The sequence below is a fragment of the Strongylocentrotus purpuratus genome, unplaced genomic scaffold, assembly GCF_000002235.5.
Source record: "Strongylocentrotus purpuratus isolate Spur 01 unplaced genomic scaffold, Spur_5.0 spur5_scaffold_13, whole genome shotgun sequence".
NCBI lineage: Eukaryota > Metazoa > Echinodermata > Echinoidea > Camarodonta > Strongylocentrotidae > Strongylocentrotus > Strongylocentrotus purpuratus.
The window spans coordinates 26,781,468-26,802,449 of record NW_022145598.1 but is presented as its reverse complement, the minus strand read 5'-3'; the positions used below and the strand labels follow the sequence as shown (position 1 = coordinate 26,802,449).

The following is a 20,982-nucleotide window of genomic DNA, read 5'->3' as shown; positions in this document are numbered from 1 at the left end:
ATTTAGATGTGGTATCCTCCCGTCAATGCAGTCCTCTTTATTTATTTTTATATACTGAAGAAAAAGTATTGATCAATTGAATTCTTTTGCAGTCACTGAAGAGGCTGGTAGAAAAAAATGGAAACAGATAGTGACAAGATACTGTATAACAGAACCAGACCTCTCATTCTTTCTTACTTCTCTACCTTTTCTTATTTCTTTTTCTCTCACTCTCTCTCCTTCTTTATTTTCTCTTCCTCCTTCCTAGCCCATTTTCCCTCTCCATATTCCTCTTCCTCTGTCCGTCTTTTCTATATCTTCTCTTCTTTCTTATTCCCCTACTTCTCCTTCTCCTCCTCTTCCTCTTCTTCTCCTTCTCTTCTTCTCATCTCTCTCTCTCTCCCTCTTTCTTTTCTCATCATATATAGAAAAGGGAATTTTTGAAAATAAATCTTTGTACCTAACAAATAAAGAGTTTCCCCATTTCCAATAATCTCATATCACATAAATCATCGTCAAGACCCAAGAGAGAAACTAACATTCAACATGCATAACTAAATATTTGTTATCTATTATTACTGAACTTTAAAAGTCTGTTTTTTTTTGTTATATTACCTTCTTCATAAATATATAATCTCAATGAAGGGGTTTATTCTCCATCTTCAAATATAACACAATGATAATTCAATAAGCGATGTTCAGTGTATTTACAAACAACAGTTTTTATTAAGAAAAACTATGAAAATGGTATATACAACATACAGCATACATGGAACAAATTTTGTCTCACTGATTAAAACAAGAGAAAAATAAAAGCTCCAAATGGTCATGACATACATGCCTGTAGCTTGTCAAGCATGATTCAACAAATTTATCCCATTTACTTGGAACGGAATGTAGTGTTTGGGACTCTGTTTAACTCTTGTTTAACTCTTTTATTTGCCTTAGCCTGTTAGGTTGAAAGCTAGACAGCCATATTGTATTGTGTATTAATTTACATGCAGACTGCTTGTGTGGTAAAGGTCAACTGCAGCAGTCCAATGTTTGTGCCATTTGTCAACCAAAGTCTGTACATATTAAATAATTGGTTTCCCAATACTCTATCTTCATCTTAGAACAATAAAAACGAAATTGTCATTACTTGCACCTTTCAAAGTAAGAAATAATAAGCGGGCTGATATTCAAATACTTCATAGTTATGTGTGATAACAGTTGATTATGACAGTCCACACTGTTTGTCCCATGGGTCGACCCAAACAAGTAAAGAGTTAGAAAGTAATTCCCCCAAATTGTTTTTTTTAAGTAAACAAAAAAGGTGCCATTTGTTGCACCTTTTGGGGGTAGCAAACAATAAGTTGCTGACTTTTATATCTCACAGATATTGATAATCCCCCCCACACCCCTCCCTAGTATTCCTTTTGAAATGTACTTATTGTAACTTTCTCTAATCCAATTAACCCTGTGTACAGTCTTGGATTAATTAAAGATGAGAATCAGAGGCTGTTTATGGGGATAGTTACTAGCGCCCTCTACTTGCAGACTTCTTCTAACGTGGCTGTGTACGAAGTGACAGGATGCCAGCGAGACTCGGCAAGCTTCTTGTAGAAATCTTGGTTGGCTTGAATATAGGCTAGGTTTGTGGCCACCATATTGACTGGGGCACTGTGATCTAGAGAGAGAGAGAGAGAGGGAGACAAACAGAGATTGCTTGAATAAAATGTCCAATTCTCAGTGTTTGTATGGAATAAAATTTGACAACATTTTTACTTCAAATGACACCTAGGGTCTGAGAATTGACTGTATCAAAAGCATTTAAAGCCCCTCTAAAAGTGTTGGGAGCCCCAAATTTGCCAACGATTTGATTGCAAAATTTCACTTAAATTGTGTTATGATGTGAAAGAGGATGTCATTTAAGACACACTCCTGCAAAGATTTCCCACTAAAAAAATGTGTTCGAAGACAAATATTGATAAAAGAATACATACTTTGGGTTTTCTCTTGTATGCAGAAAAAATGAATTTTGTATTCTTTCATTTATATTCGACTTCAAACACATTTGTTGGGAAATTCGTTGGAGAAATGTGTCTTAAATGACATCCTCTTTCACATTATGGTACAATTTAAGTGAAATTTTGGCATTAAATTTTTGGGGCTCCCAACACTTTAGAGGGGCTTTGAAGTGAACCGGTAGCATTGTTGGAGGTTGATGAGAAAACTGCCTCATTTTTTAATGAAATGTTACTTATTATATTCCTTCTACTGCACTAACCCCTAACTTGCAAATATCCTGAAGAAAAAAATCCCAAACCACAAAGATATTTATGGTTTTCTTTGAAGGCGATAATGTGTAACTCCCTCTAACAGTAAATTATCCAAACCATTTTTGAATTATCCCAACCAGTTTTCCATAAAAATCTTTCAACACTTACATGGAGCCAATTCATTGCCTTGTGTCAATTACATTCACCTCAAATTTAATTTAATAATAATAATAAACATGTAGTTAGGAGAAATTAGAAATTGATCAGATCAGTTTTTCTTAATTTATTATCATTAATAATGGTCTGTTTTTACTAAAAATTTCAGATATCTTTAATTGTGCATCTAACATTGAAGTTACTACCCTAGCACCATTTTCTCTTATCTGAACATTGTTACCAAAGTCCACCCTGATATTAAGTGTATTTTGATAGAAGCGGAATATAGTCAAACCTGCTTTAGTGACCACCTGTCTACAAGGACCACATTTTTGGTTTCCCTTGAAAATGGTTTCTCATTGAAACATGAACTAAAGGAACCTGTCTACAAAGACCACCTATCTACAAGGACCACATTTTTTATTTCCCTTGAAAATGGTTTCTCATTGAAACATGTACTAAAGGAACCTGTCTACAAAGACCACTTTTGGGGTTTCCCTTGAGCGGTGGCTGCAGAAAGGTTTGACTGTACTTAGAGAAACCAATCACTGATACTTTGAGCAAAATCTGATGAAAAATAGATAAATTGAAGTAGTGAGATTTATTACTGGGTAGTCCTCCAAACATCTCAGAGGTACACTAACCTACTTGTCATGTTTGAGGGGTTGCTTATTGTACCCAAACTTACCTTCCAACACCTCATCCTCGTCTTCAGTCTGCAGAAAAGAAAGAATAGAAAAGAAACGGAAAAGCATTACAAGTCAAATGTTTTTAAAATACCATCATTGCATTCATATTATGGACTCATAAAACTGGGGGGGGGGGGGGGGGGGGGGTGTTTCACAAAACTTGTCAGTGACAAATGACAGTTTTTGTTATTTAAAACTTTGGTCTGTTTCACGAACGATATTCGTTTATATGCAGTTGTCCAAAAGAAGTCGTATTAACCAGTATTTGCCATGCCAAACCCCCTTTAAAAGACATTCCTATATAACAATGCATATGTAAGTGTAGCTGTATATCGTCATTATCAATATCATTTTGCACTAAACCAACCTTTGCTGCAGGAGGTTGTGCAACAGGTTGCGGTGTCTGTGTCTGTGGTGCCGGTGTGGCATGTGGTGCTTGCTGGACCTGTGGTTGGTGGTGTGGCTGATAAGCCTGCTGCTGCTGGGCCATCTGAGGGTAAGCTGCGTAGGGATCGACCCCACTCTGGTAGGGGTACTGCTGAGCGTTCTGAGCGTACTGTGAAGCCAGGGCTGCGACAGCCGCCCCCGTCGACATGGGCATCGGACCACCCCCTCCAGACACATTGATCTCTCTGTAGTTTAAATTCAAAATCAGTGATAAATCATCAGTACAAAGTCGTCTCTATTTGGAGAGCTTAAAGGCACACTGTCCTACATGTAGCTACTTGCTCCCTCTATATAGAAAACTTCCCCAATCGGTGCCTGTTGGTCCCCCATGATCCCCTTTTTCTTATGTTAAATGAGAGCTGAGTTAATGAGATAACCACCTGTCACAGTGACCTCACTGGCTCGCTGGGTGGTCTAATCCCTTCTAGCTGAAGTAGTAAAGCATGCCTTTAATTCCAAAAGTAGCTAAATCCACTTTTGAAAAAATGTAGTTATCAATATCAGAACATTGTTCACGTAAGTACCGTCTTTCAACAAAATTATTTACCTACATTTTTGGAGCAGTTATGAAAAAAAACTCCTTCTATTATCACTTTTCCATAGACGCCTGTACAAAATCTGGTAATTTTTTTTTTTTCCAGAAGTTACAAAAATGGATTTAGCGTCTTTTGGAATTAAACTTCATTTCTTGATACTTTTTTCCAACATTGATGTCCTTTGGCAAGACACTCATCTGTATTGGCTACTCTCCATCCAGGTGATGTAAAAGGGGACACATTTATCTCTCAGTAGTTTTAAAATCAGAGATAAATCGTTTGTACAAAGTCTTCTCTATTTCTTGATACTTTCTGCCATTATTAATGTCCTTTGGTAAGACAGTAATCTGTATTGGCTACTCTCCACCCAGGTGATGTTAACGGGTACCTGGTATGAAGAAATTTGAAAGAAATGCCTGAGCGCGTTCTAAGGGCCGTTTGTCTAATGCCTGGGTGGTAGTAATAGTACAGGGCTTAGAAACTTGAGAAGACGTGCTATATAAATGTTACCATTATGATTAACATCTACTTGAAGGAAGTCTGTAACTGGTTCAAATATCTAAGATGTAAACTTTCTAACTATCTGACTGTGGTGCCAATGGATACAAGTTTAACGTAGGTCCTGTATTTTGCACTAGAGATTTGCATAACCTGAAATTTTTTAAAGTGTTATTTTCCATCCAAAATATCAGTTCATGAAGAGCAATATGCAGAACAATTCTCTTTTCAAGAATGATTTTATTTTTTGTTTATATTTTGTGAACTTTATACAAACTTTACATGAAAAATAATGTTTGGCACTATATCTCACTTGGTTGTGGACAAAAAAAGTAGGAGAGATAGAGACAGACAGAGCAAGACAAAGAAGTAAGAGAGAGCGTGAGAGAGAGAGAGAGAGAGAGAGAGAGAGAGAATAAACGAATAAAAGGAAGAGACAGAAAGAGAGAAAAAGAGAATGAGAGAGAGGGAGAGAGAAAAGCAGAATGAAAAAAGGGACAGAAAGAGAGAGAGAGGGAGGGAGGGAGAGAGAGAGAGAGAGAGAGAGAGAGAAATAAAATAAGATAAGATAGTTTATTGGTTTCCACAATATCTCATTTTACAAAGAGTGTAACAACACATTGAAAATGATTATAATATACATGTACATACAATACCAGTACACACTATTCAGAATAAAATGAGAGAGAAAGGAAGAATGAAAGGAAGAGACAGAAAGAGAGAGAAAGAAAATGAGAGAGAGAGGGATAGAGAGAATGAAAGGAAGAATAGAAGGGAGAGACGGAAAGAGAGAGAGAGAGGGAGAGAGAGAGATAGATAAAAAGAGATAGTGGAAGGAAGAGACAGAAACAGAGAGAGAGAGAGAGAGAGGGAGAGGGACTATTTACCTTTTTGGCATGGCCTTGTCTACCTTCAATGTAACACCCATGGGCCCTACAGCTCCATTCATCTGCATGATAGCGTTTTCTTGGTCCATCTCGTTGAAGAAACGGACAAAGCCAAAGCCCTTTGACCTCGTACCTTCATCTCGGACGACTTTGGAAAGAGTAGACAAAGAGATGAATGATTTTTGACAGTCAAATGAACAAAGTGACAGGCTTCCAGAATTCGGATACGTATTCAATGCCAGTTAATACCAAAAAACAGTCATCATGAATATTACTTGATTCCTGTACAACTCATGTTACATACCACTTTAAAAGCGTTTTGGAAAAATCACCCGGCTTTAGCCAAGCCGCCCTGTTGAACGCTTGAAGCAGTAAAGGAATTACTTCCTACTAGTACCGAATAGAGGTGTCGTGGTCGAGTGGATACGTCAACGGACTGTGGATCACAAGGTCCACGGTTCGAGTCCTGGCGCGGCACTAATGTCCTTTGGCAAGATATTAATCTACATTTGCCACACTTGACCCAGGTGAGGTCAATAGGCACCTGGTAGGATTATTCCTTGAAATGTACTGTGCGCTGATTACGGCTGCTGGAGCTAAAACTAGGGTAATTATTGCCAAAGCTCTTTGGAAGTGTATAGAGACGTTATACAATGTGATATGCGCTTTACAAGACCCAAATGTTTTTATATTATTACTTCACCTGGGTCAAGTGAGGCAAAGGTCAACTCATATCTTGCCAAAGGGCGATGCTGTTGTGGAAGGAATATTAACTTTAAAAAAATACTCTGTTCTTGTACAACACCTATCAGATAATGATATATAAAACATCCCAATTTGATTCCAAATAGCGAGGGTAATAATTTCCAAAGCTCTTTGGAAGTGCATAGAGATGTTATACAATGTGCTATGCGCTTTACAACAACCAAATATTATTATATTATTACTTCACCTGGGTCAAGTGAGGCAAAGGTCAACTCATATCTTGCCAAAGGGCGATGCTGTTGTGGTAGGAATATTAACTTTAAAAAAATACTCTGTTCTTGTACAACACCTATCAGATAACGATATATAAAACATCCCAATTTGATTCCAAATAGCTTTTGAAATTATATTCATTGCTTTAGATTCAGAATCCCGGAAGGGCTATCAATGCACATGGAGAAAATCTTGTCAAGTTTTCATTCAACACCTGAGTGGAGAGAGACAACTGTAAGCAAAATGCCTTGTCAAAGGACATACTGTATGCATCAAGCAGATATCCAAATCACAATTTCACCGAGAGCTGAATTTACTACGACACAAGTGCTCAAAATGCCATGAATTCTAAATTACTTCCAGAAACTAGTATCAGAAAAGAAAGAAAAAAAGATGAGATTTTCTTACTCTTTGCTTCCTTGATAGATTTGTAGTGAGCAAAAAGAGCTAATAATTCTTCGTCTGTTGTGCTGGTGTTGAGGCCTCCAACATAGATAGAGTACTCCTTGCTAAAATAAAATAAAAAAGAAAAGAACTGCAAGGTTAGTCCATAAATAAGTCTCCAATTTCACATTATCAAGTAGTAATTAAGTGGATATTATGCACATAATGCCATTTAGAAAAGATGAATAAAGCTGATAAATTTGATGCCATGTTTATCAATAGGTAACTAGTCCCATATTCCAACTTAGGAGTGCAGTGATGTTCTGCAAAATTTCTTAGTGAAATTGTCATAATTTTGATGGTACATATGCGGTCAAAATATACAATCATTCTTCAGTTCTACCATGAAACCTGTATATAAAGACCGGCTAGGGAGATAAATGAAGTAATCTTTCTGTACAGGTTCCTTTAATGTAATGCTACGGTCACAAAGGTTCGTACGAACGATAATTTCGTACGAATCTCCGTTTTTCCATTGTCTTCCCGAATTTCCATTGTCTGAAAATGGCATTTGTTACCGAGTCTTAAGAAAGAATTAAGAAGGATCAGAAAGGATTTTCAAGAGAAACTTAACAATTTTTTTCTGACTGACAGGTGGTCTCAAAAGCATGTTACACAGTTTAACTATAGAGTACCCCACCAAAAGGGTTTATGAATGTTTAACACCTACTGTGAGTCTTAGGGGTAGAGTTATGGTTAGATTTAGGGTTAGGATTAGGGTAAGTGTTACCTAAGAAACTTAGTGTCTTTAAATTTAGCTTTGTTGTAAAGCATTGATTTACCTACGAACGTATGGTCCGTTCTGCATTGGGGTATTCTAAATTGGCTCCAGTTACACTGTGCATATAAACAGACAACCTTTCTCAAATTTCTTGAGCATTTTCCTTTTCATTGCAATTGCATGACCAGGAAGGGGGGGGGGGGTGTTTCACAAAGATCCTAAGTCTAACTCATCTCTAAATTGGACTTAACAATTATGGAAAGCCGTTATCATATTTGAAAATATTTGTAAAAGTTAGTTTCAAAGGCATAAAAAATATTGATTCAAATCATTCATATTTTCTATTATCAAGAAGATTTTATGTTCTTGATGTGGAATTTTATGAAAAGTCTATAATACTTGAATTTTGGATTTTGAATATATATATTTTTAAGGCTACAAATGGCTCTCCATAATTTTTAAAGAGAAGGTTGAGTTCTGGGAAGAGGCGAAAAAATAATTTGTGAGCTTTATCATTGTTATTATGCAAATGTGGAAGAACATCAGATAAAACATGTTCCCTGGAAAGTATGGCTCTTCAAATGCCTTCATATTCTAAATATGGCATGTAACATTGTAAAAATCGGGACAGATTTTTACACCATGTGTTCGTGTAGTCCCATATACATCTTTTTGCATAAAGTGCTTGTAACTTTACCAAGACTTAGCCAAATTTCTTTAATCATTTGGATGATTCCCCAACGTTGCAATACACACAAATACTTATAAGCTAGATGATCAACCTTTTCTGATCGATTCCACAACGTTTCTTTCACAATGCAATCGCATGACCATAAGGCTGAAAATAAAAACTTGTTGTATTGCCCTTTGGGTGCCAAAACATGGGTCGTACGGTCAGAGTTTTGTTTCTCCTTTTTCCTCGCCCTCTTTTGGCTGATATATCTCAGTTTTTAATGCTTTAATACATGTGTTTCATCGTCATCATTCCAATGATATCTTTTTTCACCTCATATCATCCATGGTTTGCACGAGTGAGAATTTTGGAATAATTTGATTTTATGCATTTATATCCCATTTAAACATACAAAATACATATTTTTTTTATTCATTAATAAGAAAAAATCTAAAGAACGGTTAAAAAAAAAAAAAATTTAAATGCCAACCATAGATTTTCAGATTTTTGGGTCGGTCCCAAAGGGCAAAACAACAAGTTTTTATTTTAGGTCTAACTGGTCTTGATCTTTAAGTCCAACAGCAACTCAGAGTTAAGTTCGACTTAATATCTTGTGAAACACCACCCTGTATTCAACATTTATCTTTAATTGCCAGACTAACCTGTAAGGGACATGGGCAGAAGGACCAGGGGCTCCCTGTCCTCCTGGTTGTGGGAAGGGCATCGTGTTCTGGTCACGGAGAGAATAGTTCAACTTGAACCGCTTCTACAGATGACACAGAGAGAGATTGATGAAAATGATGATACAATCACTATGAACATGACAGACAAAGAAAGAGGACAAAATTTACAGTTCCTCATTCTACTCTCAACAATTGCTGTGGTAGACAAAGGAACATCCCTTCACTGCTATTATGTACAAATGTGTAGAACAGGTGAATATGCATGTGACACTTGTTCTACACATGTTTACATAATAGCAGTGAAGGGATGTTCCTTTGTCTACCACAGCAATTGTTGAGGGTAGAATGAGGAACTGTATATTTTGTCCGCTTTCTTTGTCCGTCATGTTCATGGTGAATGGTGTAGTACAATAGCCTGCTCAAAAAATTACACGTTGTGTGATAATATAGACAAAACCTCATACCGAAATTTCAGTGATTTCCACAGGATCCTGCATAAAACATAGTGCTTTGACAATTAATTTCTATTTGATGATTGGAGATATAGACCTGCCAACCTCTAGAGTAAAAAAAAACTGTATTCTTTAATCCCAAAAGTTGTATTTTACTGACAGAAATTGTATTTTGATCCATAAGTACTTTCTTACCGTGAACATGCATTTTTCTCTTTTTTTTTTTTTGGGGGGGGGGGGGGGGTGTTACCAATTTGCATAAGTTCCTACATACAGGAAGAATTTTTTTTATGGATCATTGGTTGAACATGCATGATTCTGTCATGGTGTATTTGATGAACTAAATAACATCACCAAATTGCAGATGTGAGATGCTTGTAGGATACTTTATGGGACAGAATGAGCATTTTATCATTGATAATGGCACACACACAAAAAAAAAAATAACCCCCCCCCCCCAAAAAAAAAAAAAAAAAAAAAAATTAATAATGATAATAATAATAATAAATAAATAAACAAATATTTTTGTTTTTGTTTTTGTTTTTTGTTGGAAAATTGTATTTCATTTAGGAAAATCATATTGTCGAATTTACTTCTAAAAATCGTACGAAATACAACTAAATCGTACTGGTTAGCAGGTTTGGAGATCATACCTTACTAATTTCTGAGGGCCCCTAAAGATTATCAATTCACATATGTCCCGGTAAACAGAGGTAGTCCTTTCTGTGTTCTACATGAATCTCAAGAGGGGGTAAAAATAAGTAGTCTTACGCAACAAAGGTCCTACGCATACCAACTTAGCCTTTCTTTGTCTTATAGGATACAAAAATATGAAGTGCAGTATAAGTTTGCTTAGCAAATATAGTGTTAAACAGCAGGGTATGTGAACAAGCAGGCTTGAGAAATAAACATATCTCGCAACATGTCCAAAATCATGAATTGCTTACAAACTTTTACAACACAGCAAAGGTTTCAGGGCCTAAAACAATATGAATAGATCTAAAGGAACAGGAAGCGAAAGATGACTTACTGCAGGATAGTTTGGTAGCGGCAAACCGATCAGTTTTCTTAGGGCGAGAGCTACTGCTTCCTTGCTTGTCAACTCAACAAAACAGTAATTCCTGTTCTGCCTGAATTGTACAATAAAAAGATAGAAACAACAAAGAATTCACTACAACATTAGATTACTTGTGGTACATATATAATCCTTTTACAACAGCTACTGCAAATTGAAACTAGGGGAGCTGTGCTGTTTTTTAATTTGTTATAGGACTATCATTATCATCACTCTATCAAATTTGTCTTTATTATTGATGATTGTAGATGACTAGAGGTAGCTCACACAGTTATAAGAAATTCAGACACAATCATAGTACAAAAGGGGGAATTGGTTGAGATAACACATGCCAAATAAAGTGTGATGTGAAATACTTGAGGTCTTAATATTCACAAGAACATTTTTACATGCCATTTTAATGGTGCTATCCATATGAAGTTGTACATTGTATGGAGTCCTAAAAAACAGATTATGCACAAAGTACCAAGGGGAAAAATGAAGATTATAACACTACTACAGTATCGTTGGACCACTTTAAGCAGCAAATCAAAGAGAAATGTTAAATTTCTTCTCCCCTCACCCACCTGATGGCTAATGGAATAGTTCACTTACATGTAACACTTCCCCTGTTTTGTGATCTTGAATAAGTTTGGCTGATAACACATGCTCTTCTGTCATACCCAGTGCTTCTACTCTCTCTCTCTCTCTCTCTCTCATCACATCTACTTCCCTCATTATCTACTTCATCGGAACCCCTAGATGGCAAATGGAATAGTCTACGAGGAGGCGCGATAGCTCAGTAGGTAGAGCAATGGTCTCATAATCCAGTGAGACGGATTCGAAAACAAGTCAATGCGCTAGTGCCCTTTGGAAAAGCATTAATCCTCATTACCAGGTCCCTCGGAAAGGACCTAAAGCCGTCAGCCATCTGGTGCTTACTTACATTGTACAAGCATTTATGCTTTCTTAGCAGTCAAGTATTTACCACCACCACATACATACATACTTACCCTGTTTTGAAATCTTTGAGAAGTTTGATTGACATTACATGCTCCCCCATCATACTGAAAGCTTCTGCTATCACCCTCTCGTCCATGTACTGGTCAATCTAGCAGAACAGAATGACAAAAAATGTAAAAGTCACTATCTCTTGACAATAATTCATATGGTTGATGTATGATCATGTATCTCAGAAAAGTTGAGTTGACTTTATTGTATTTATACACAGTAAAAGCCCGAAATAGTTTGCAGACTGGTTTCAATCAGGGCCGTGTTGATAAAAAGCAATAAACAAAAGTAATAAAACACTGACAAATTTACAAACATAACACAACAATATATAGAAAATAAGCTAAAAACACTTAAATTAATTAAAACTATATTGATAGGCCTAAAAGATAAACAATTGAAATCAGTTATGATCATCAAAATCTGTTGGTATATATTAAAAACAAAACAAAGTATAAAAAATATTATAAGTTAAGAACATGTATGTATTTATGTTAAATATTAAATAGGTAAAAACTTTATAACAAAAACAAAAGAAAACACATATTACATGTACATGTAAAAATTATTTATTACACATACTGAATACAGTGCGATCCAGAAAAAACGAAACCAAGAATTTTCAATGTTTTATCATAACTTAAATCACAATTATAATTAATAAATGACACATATTTGTGAAGCTTAGATCCTCCTCTTTCATTTGATGCAACTCGTATGATGCATATTTCACGCACGAGTGATTAAAAGCAATTTGAAGGAAGGAAACCAAAAAGACATTTGGCTTGCGGTAGAGTAAAGGAGCCGGTTTTCGGCCACTTAAGACAAAATCCTATTTTTTGGACCCTTTACTTCCTATTTATTATCATTTTTCGTTCAAATCATGAAGCAAATATTATTATTATTTAAACAAAACAAGAATCCCAGAAAAAAATCACGAATTGCCATGACAATATTCATTTCAATTTTCACTGTTTCGGAGTCAGTTTTCGGCCGCATGTACAAAGTCAATAGGAAGCGCGCGCACGCGCCGTGCGTTTCCGCGCTGATCTATAGCACTAGCGGGCGGAGCAGATATCCCACGCCGAAAACTAGTACTGCGGTGATCGGATATTGGAATCTGAATTAGACAGAGATATCGTGTGTGCGTTGCGGTGTGCGGTTGCATTGATTTAATACATGCGATGAGATCCTTTTGAGCTTGCGACTAGCACAAAATCGGGCTCTAAATCTGAAAAATACTTGAAATAAAGCTCATTTTATGGTATCCATATTTCTTACAGACACGCGTAAGATACTTGATTTTTCAGATTCGGGTAGCGGGACCGCCGATTACATCGCTAAAATGTGATATTTTTTTTAGGATAGATCTATATTTTTCATTGAAAATGTGGTTCTTCAGTGACACTGGCATGGTATGGTATGTGTTATGCTATTATGCGATGTATTTTAGAGGGATTTTACCTTGCATCCAACCAATCGGCCGAAAACTGGAGCTGGCCGATTACCGGCTCCTTTACTCTATCTGAATTTCGAAGAAAACTTCACATTTCTAGAAAGTTCAGTTTCTGCCCTTTCATATGACACCTCAATCAGAAAAAAATGAGCAAGGAATAACAAAGTTCTGTTTGTTTAAAGTGATGCTTGAATTTCCATAATTTGATTTAAAAAGTTTGTTTTCACTGGCTGCCTGCCGCAGTAGCAACAAGCAGAATTGACAAAGAACTTAGTCTAACTCTGTTTCATTGACAATCAGACATGCATGAAGTCTTTCATCCAGATCTATGTCTGATCTCCACGTCAGAGTTTATACGGGTCAAAGTTTGGATAGACTTCTAAACTAGCGCCAAATTATTTTAAAAAGTTACCCCCTCGCCCTCCCCTCAAACTTAGCCCAGGCCAGGCCAGGCCAGGCCCAGGCCCAGGCATCAGGCATGGCAAGCCAGCCACTGCACCGACCCCGGGCGCGAATTTTTTTTCCGTACTCGAGAGGGCAAATACCCCATGTGCGCATGCGCGTGGACTTGTGATTTCTCTGCTACTTCCCATACGAAATGTACATGTATTCGCATCTACTGTGCACGATTCGCGTTCTACGAGTAAACGATGGCATAGTAGTCTTCAAACACAGACTCTGATTTGCCAGTTTGACAAAACAATTACGCATATATCGTGCGTAGCAATAGTACTAGTATTCAAGTCTGAGTAGTTGTATGATTCAGACATTTTAGTGCTTACAGAAATGCATCCCAAATTGAATAGCATGGTATAGTAGTCTGCAAGCACAGACGCTTATCGGACAGTTTGACAACATAGTGTCTTGAGTAGTGCTCTATATTCAAATATGTGTAGTTTTATGATTCAGACCCTACTGGTGCGTGTATTGGAAAGGCATCTCAATTATAGGCTAGGCCTAAGTGCGGAATGTGTCGAATCAATTTTACAACTGAATATTTGTCTTGCTTTGTCTTTCCGTTCGTGCCCACAATCAAGATGATTGAATCATTTATTTCATCATGTGTGTTTGTTCTATCACGATTTTATTATTAATTTGACCATGGATTATACTGACAAAGGAGTTATTAGACCAAAGTTAGAAATATTATTACAGAATGACGGTTTTGAGAAGGCCAATAAATGACCTCATGGTGTGTGGGTTTGTTCAGAGCCAGAAGGGCATTCGTTGTGTTAAGAGTTAACATCCTTCTGGCTCTCAGCAGACCATGATTATAAATAAAAGTAATGCAGAGAGTGCGAGCATACTGGAGGGAGGGCTAGAGAGAGAGAGAGAGAGAGAAAGAGAGAGAGATATGGAGAGAGAGAGAGAGAGAGAGAGAGAGAAAGAGTGTGAGAGAGCAGTGGCACAATACATAGGCCTACCATGGGGTCTGGAATCATTAAACTACACAAACTTGCATAAAATCACTACTCATCAATACACAATATATTATTATGTCCTTGCAGACTACTATACTACACTCTACACATTGAGATGCATTTCTAACGCACGCACCAGTAGGGTCTGAATCATACATCTACGCAGACTTGAATAAAGTACTTCTCAGCACACTACTAGTATGTTGTCAAACTGTCAGATTAGCGTCTGTGCTTGCAGACTACTATACCATTCTATACAAGTTGGCGACTTGAATAAAGTACTTCTCAGCACACTACTAGTATGTTGTCAAACTGTCAGATTAGCGTCTGTGCTTGCAGACTACTATACCATTCTATACAAGTTGCAATGTATTTCCATATGCACTACTGGGTCTGAATCATACAACTACACAGACTTGAATAAGCACATCGCGACACATACGCATATTGATTTGTCAAACTGGCAAATCAGAGTCTGTGTTTGAAGACTACTATGCCATCGTTTACTCGTAGAACGCGAATCGTGCACAGTACATGCGAATACATGTACATTTCGTATGGGAAGTAGCAGAGAAATCATAAGTCCACGCGCATGCGCACATGGGGTATTTGCCCTCTCGAGTACGGAAAAAAAATTCGCCGCGCCGCGTCGGCCAACAATGCGAAGAGTATCCAGTCTTCCAGAGCAGCGCGGCGGAGCCGAGTAGGGGACTCAACCAAAGCCAAAACCTGGGACGACGAAGAAGAACAGAACAAAATATGTTATCAAAAAGACATCAAGATAATACTTACGTCCCCCATCCACAACGAATTAGCACCCCTCCCGGCCATTTTCCTCCTGAGAAAAGCAAATTATGGGGATAATAGCGTACAAAGATTTAGAAACACTGCGCACAGATTTGACCTGAATTTTTCGAAGAGTTTACAGATGTAGTACAAGGGCGACTTAGAAAAGACAAATTAAAAAGGAAAGGGGGGAAAAAAATTCAAAATCATCAGGTATTTGTGTGTGTGTGTGTGTGTAGGGGGGGGGGGGTGATTTGTATTTTTAAAAAATTTGTTTAACTCCCCATATGTTACACAAATAGTTAGAAAATATATATTAAGCAAGAGGAGCTTAAATTGGCATGGGGTCCAGAGGAAAGTCACTGCGGCGGTCAAGTGGAAGAGCCCCATGAAGTTCAGGGTTTTAGGCATTTAATTATGGTCAGATGAGCAGTCAGGGGCCCACCTTAGGGCCCTTGATTAGGGTCCAGGGGGCGAGGCCCCCAGAAGCTCAAGGCTTTAGGCATATTTATTTACGGTCAGATCACTCAGATGAGCATATTTTGATACCGTATTTAATATGTGACACTGGCAGAGCAGAGTCCCCCCCCCCCCCCCGGAAGCTAAGGGGTTTTAGGCATGTAATTACGGTCAGATGAGTATTCAGGGGCCCGCTCTCTCTCTCTCTCTCTCTCTCTTCAATTTTCGACTGTTAATATAAGATAAAATATAATAAAATGGTAACCCCCCACCCCTACCCACCTCTCTCCTTCACGCCTCAGCCATCTCATCACGTTCTCTGTACAATGCGAGTATTAAAAAGAAAAGCATTTTTTTTTTTAAATAGAAAGCCAAAGGACTTTTCATGAATAATGCTTGATCATTGTGCAATTAGACTGAGGGGATTTGTTCTTTAAAAAAAAAAAAAAAATTCTGAAATAGTTTGCAAAGTTGATCAGAGAGCGCTATGTAAAGACTCTTTAGATATATAAAGCCTTGGCTACGCAGAGAGCACATCTTTTTGTCAAATTTCGGTAGAGGGTGAGCCAAAAATACGACGCCCAAAGAAATTTACCCCCTAGAGTGGCAGTATGAGCTGCCCCCCCCTGTTTCTTGTTCCTATACTAAATAACAGGCAATACGGTGTGTTGTTTTTTTAATAAAACTTTTAGTTGTTATTTTTTCTCATTCTTTGAAAAATATTCTTTTTAGTGCCTGAAGTAGAGGAACCCCCCTACCCCCTCCCCCGCCCCAGTCGCTTTCTTCCCCGACTCTTCCACCATCTTAGACGGCTGACATTGCATGTAGTGGAACCCACTTTAGAGGACCTATAACGATATGCTATATTACCATAATAAATATTGAGTAGTGCATGCCTCAAAGAAATTGGTGATATACTGATATACGATCAACAGGGGGTTATCAGCAACTATACATCATAATCCCGGCCCCCCCCCCCCCCCCCCCCCCCCCCACTCAGAGGTCGGAATGACCGCATTGCGTGTTGCCAAAATGTCCGGTAAACTCCGAAAGGGTACTTTTCGTGCGACAAAGTCCGGCCCGAGAATTGTAAAAAAAAGGGGTGTATTTGACTTTTCACCCGGAGATCTCTTTAAAAAGGGGGTTTTTTTCTTTTTTTTCTTTTTTTTTCCTCTCATCTCTTTGGTCTCCTGAGAAATTATTTTCGAATTTAGGGGGGTACATTGAGCATTTTTCCTGATTTAGGGGGGTCTCCAACGGCAGGAAAAGCCCACGAAATGCCCGCGAAAGGGGGGGGGGGTTCGGAAATATTGGCAGTCCTCAGATAGGGGGTGCTTTCAAAAAGAGGGAACGAGCATTATGCGTACCCTAAATAACATTGAGTGGGGGGGGGGGGGGGGGGGAATCACAATTCACTGACCAAACCTCCAATTTGAGATTCATGTAGAATTAGTAATCTTATATTCCAAACTTGCATGACTTTCTTATTCGTCCGATTTTGTTTCAAACTTTCGCTCTTAATTTTTCTGCTTTCATACGAAGGAACTTATTACAAGAGCCGATCCGTGCCTTTAAACCACTCGGTTACCGTGAATGTTAACAAACCTTCTTCATGTTCTTTTTCTTCTTTCTCTTCTTCTCTATCTTCTTCTTCGTCCTCTTCCTCCTCTTCATCCTTTTATCTCCTTTTATCCCCTTCTTCTTCTTCTTTCCTTTTTCTTCTTCTTCTTCTGCTTCTTCCTCTTCTTTGGAGGATAATTGTTTAAAATTTGTTTCCTCGAAGACATCGTAACTTTTAAAATTTATTCTTTTATTCGGTTAATTCAAGCAGCATTGTGTGGCTGCTGCGCTGCGGATACACATGTGTTTACTTTGGTCGACCCTTACCTTTACTTTATGATCTTTCGGACTGTCCTACACATTTTATTTTATGGCAGATGTAAGAGAACCGAAGAAGAGCGGTAAATCAAAATCCAATGGGAGATGGAAAAAAGGACTTGTAATTCTTGGTGTAACTGGGGCGGTAGTTGGAGGACTATATGCCGTCGCAACCCCGTTTATTCTACCTGCCTTTCGCCGGATTTGCTTGCCTTACGTCCCCGCCACGACGGCGCAAGTTGACAATGTGTTTTCGGTCCTCAAGAGGGCCGCGGCTTCTAATCCAACATTGGATGTAGTATGTGGGACTGGGGAGAAAAAGATGTTGGTGGACTTGGGCAGTGGAGACGGGAGAATCGTGAGTTACTAGTTTCTAATCCTAGCACTGAATAAGAAGTAGGAGGAGGAGGAGAAAAAGAAGGAGAAGAAGAAGGAGGAGGAGAAGTAGAACTAGTAGACCTCTAGAAGAAGGAGGAAAAGAGAAGTCGAGAAGTAAACTTAGTCAAGACCAGAAGAAGATAAAGAAAAGCAAAGAAAGGAGAAGTAGACTAGAAGAAGATAAAGAAAATAGGAAGAAGAGGAGGAGGATCTTGTCTAACACATGTCATTAATAACAGTCTACTTCTTCACGCTCTGATGTTGCCTCTTAATTCTTCTTCTCTTTTTGTATTAGATTTGGATCTATCATTACTAAAAAGTCCTGAGTAGGGTAGAAGGAAAAGTAGAAGAAGATGAAAAGGAAGAAGAAGAAGAGGAGAAGGATCTTGTCTAACACATTAACAGCCTACATGTACTTCTTCATATTCTGCTGTTGCTTCTTGATTCTTGAATTAATTCTTCTTCTCTTTTTTTTTTTACTTATTAGACTTATCATTACTAAAATTTCACTACTACATTCATGCCAATAAAATGATGGTGTACGTGGTATAGAGTGCTAAAACATTAGGCAGTAGGCATGTATTCAGTGTTTTGATAATATTCACATCAGGGAAATTGCAAGTGAGTTTTGCCATTTTACTGTTGTTTCATTTGACTTTGAGTTGTACAGTATCAAAATGTGAATACATTTCTAATCGTTTCTAAATGTTAGTGTTTCAAAACTTTCAATACGTTTTATTGACATGCATCTACATTGTAGGTAATCACTGGAGCGAAGCATGGGTATCAGGGTGTCGGATATGAGCTTAATCCATGGCTTGTTTGGTATTCAAGAATCGCTTCTCGTCAAGCAGGAACAAAGGAGAGAACATCATTCCATCGTACCAACCTCTGGAATGTCGACCTTAGCAAATTTGATGTCATCGTCATATTTGGAGTATCACAAATGGTGAGTCGAAACTCGAAATAGGCCTGCGTGGTATTATTTTAACAAACAAACATCAAAGTTGGCCAATAGGATGGATTCATGAATGTTCTATTCTTGTAGGAGACTTTTTGTACAGCCTGTACATGTATTTTCCACAAGGACAGCCTCAGTCAATCCATCTATGGCTTAATTTTTTAGTCAAGTCAAATTTTTTTGTTCCACATTTTACAGAAAATATAAACATAGTATATAAAAACAAATAATTATACATTACAATTATAGTATAAATGAGCACGTGTTAATGATTCTCAATTCATATAATAGATACATGTGAGGAACCTATTAAAAAGAGATGAAGATAATCATGTGGATGTTATTGATGAACTTTTTACCCTTATAACAGTTTGTTTCTTTATTCCTATTCTACAAAAAGGCTATCCTGAATGTTCATTCAACTTCAATTGTTTTTTTCTTCTCCATAAGCTGTCACTTTGGCCCCTGAACTCATCATAAAATTAGTTGTTAGCTTGTCATAGTACTTTAAATATGACATTAGACTCTATTCTTGTTGGCGATTTTGTTTGGAGAAAATCAACACTAAAGTTTAAAACATTGGGTCAAGTTATTTAAATTCCCATTTTTGTTACCATTGTTTACAACAAATGTCTTCATATCAGGGAACAAAGCTCATAACTTCATTACTTAATTGGTTAATTTTCTGTAACACAAACTGTAGTTTCAGGAGAATATATTTTGATATTTAATTGTTTAGTTTCTTGTAAATTGAATGAAATATATGTCATAGGCTATGAGTCGTATTACCTGCTTAAAACCATAATTTTGTATTACAGGGGGTACTAAAATTCTTTTCCTCTTCATTTACAGATGGCTGCTCTAGAAACCAAGATTTCTTCTGAGATGAAGCCGAACGCATCAGTTGTGGCCTGTCGTTTCCCAATCCCTAACTGGGAGCCGCATTTATGTGAAGGAGCGGGAGTGGATGAAGTGTGGTTATACAAGGCATCCAATAATCCTCATAATGGGACAGATGTAAGAACTGATTTGTCATCATCTCATATACAGGAGTCTTCCAAAACATGAGAGAAGGAAGAATATACAGTTAAACCTGCTTTAGTGACCACCTGTCTACATTAAGCCCATTTTTTGTCTCCCTTGAAAATGGTTTCTCATTGAAACATGTACTAAATGCACCTGTCTACAAAGACCACTTTTTGTGTTTCCCTTGGGCGGTCGCTGTAGACAGGTTTGACTGTATATGAAGGAGATTTATGATAGGAAAAGGGGAAGATGAAGTTTGGTTATTCATGGTGTCACATCTTGCAATAGAACAAATCAAACTTAATTTGTGTAGTGTACTAGTGTTATCAAATAATGATACAATGTCACGTCGCTTCCAAAGAGCATTGTAGATGATTACCCCAGCTTAGCTCCGATAGCAGTTATCAGCTCACAGTGAATCTTAAGGATTAACTCTTCCAGACAGTCCTACTCATGTACCGTCTTGCATAATGGTGCATACCCGTAGTCAATTCAATTCATCGGATGTACATGCGATCAAATGCAAGCAACCTCACAAGAACATTCTCGGATATTACCGTGTGCATTGTCTCAAAATTCCACAAGAAGAGAGGTTGCTTCAGAGAAGTGCCATTTTGATGGCAGACACGGGGAGACAGGGAACAGGTTGATAGTAAAAGGACTTCATTGCTGTAAAATGTATGGTCCTTAAAAGAGAGCTATGGTTGTGTATGGCATCAAAAAGAGAAGAAAAAACGATACGCAATATGCATGTATTATGTAGATATGAATACATTCTATTAAAAAATTGAAAGAAATTATTGTGTGCTGATTAGATACTTATTTGTGTTACATGTTGACTTTACGTAGGGGCATGGTGGTTGGGGGAGGAGGGCACCAAGTAAAAGGCTCAAAAAATTAAGAAGGGGGGCATTTGTTACCATGGTAGGGGCACTTGGGCCTAAACAAAAAAAGATGTTGTATTGCCCTTTGCGACCGAACCCAAAAATCTTGTAATCTACGGTTGGCTTTTAACTTTTTTAAATTTTTTTTTACTGTAAAGAAAAAGTAAAAAAAGAAGAAAAAGATTTCTGACCGTCCAACCCATGTTTTAGCACGAAAAGGGCAATACAACATCTTTTTTGTTTATATACCTTATTTTATGAAGG

General features: G+C 37.6%; 2 protein-coding genes across 2 annotated transcripts; one reads left to right on the top strand and one right to left on the bottom strand.

Annotated features, from left to right (window-relative positions):
• Positions 1–676: 676 nt before the first annotated feature.
• LOC589116 (tRNA selenocysteine 1-associated protein 1) lies at positions 677–15,259 on the bottom strand. The gene is made up of 9 exons (XM_030983262.1): positions 15,139–15,259; positions 11,472–11,569; positions 10,435–10,534; positions 8,932–9,035; positions 6,840–6,940; positions 5,454–5,601; positions 3,453–3,717; positions 3,085–3,112; positions 677–1,648 (listed from the first exon to the last, which is right to left on the bottom strand). The coding sequence occupies exons 1-9, from the start codon at positions 15,175–15,177 to the stop codon at positions 1,509–1,511; spliced, it is 1,023 nt and encodes a 340-aa protein (XP_030839122.1). The 5' UTR covers positions 15,178–15,259; the 3' UTR covers positions 677–1,508.
• A 2,172-nt stretch (positions 15,260–17,431) lies between these two features.
• Positions 17,432–20,631, top strand: LOC589341 (ATP synthase subunit C lysine N-methyltransferase). Its single transcript, XM_788985.5, has 3 exons — positions 17,432–17,827; positions 18,608–18,796; positions 19,661–20,631. The coding sequence occupies exons 1-3, from the start codon at positions 17,522–17,524 to the stop codon at positions 19,874–19,876; spliced, it is 711 nt and encodes a 236-aa protein (XP_794078.3). The 5' UTR covers positions 17,432–17,521; the 3' UTR covers positions 19,877–20,631.
• The last annotated feature ends 351 nt before the right edge of the window (positions 20,632–20,982 follow it).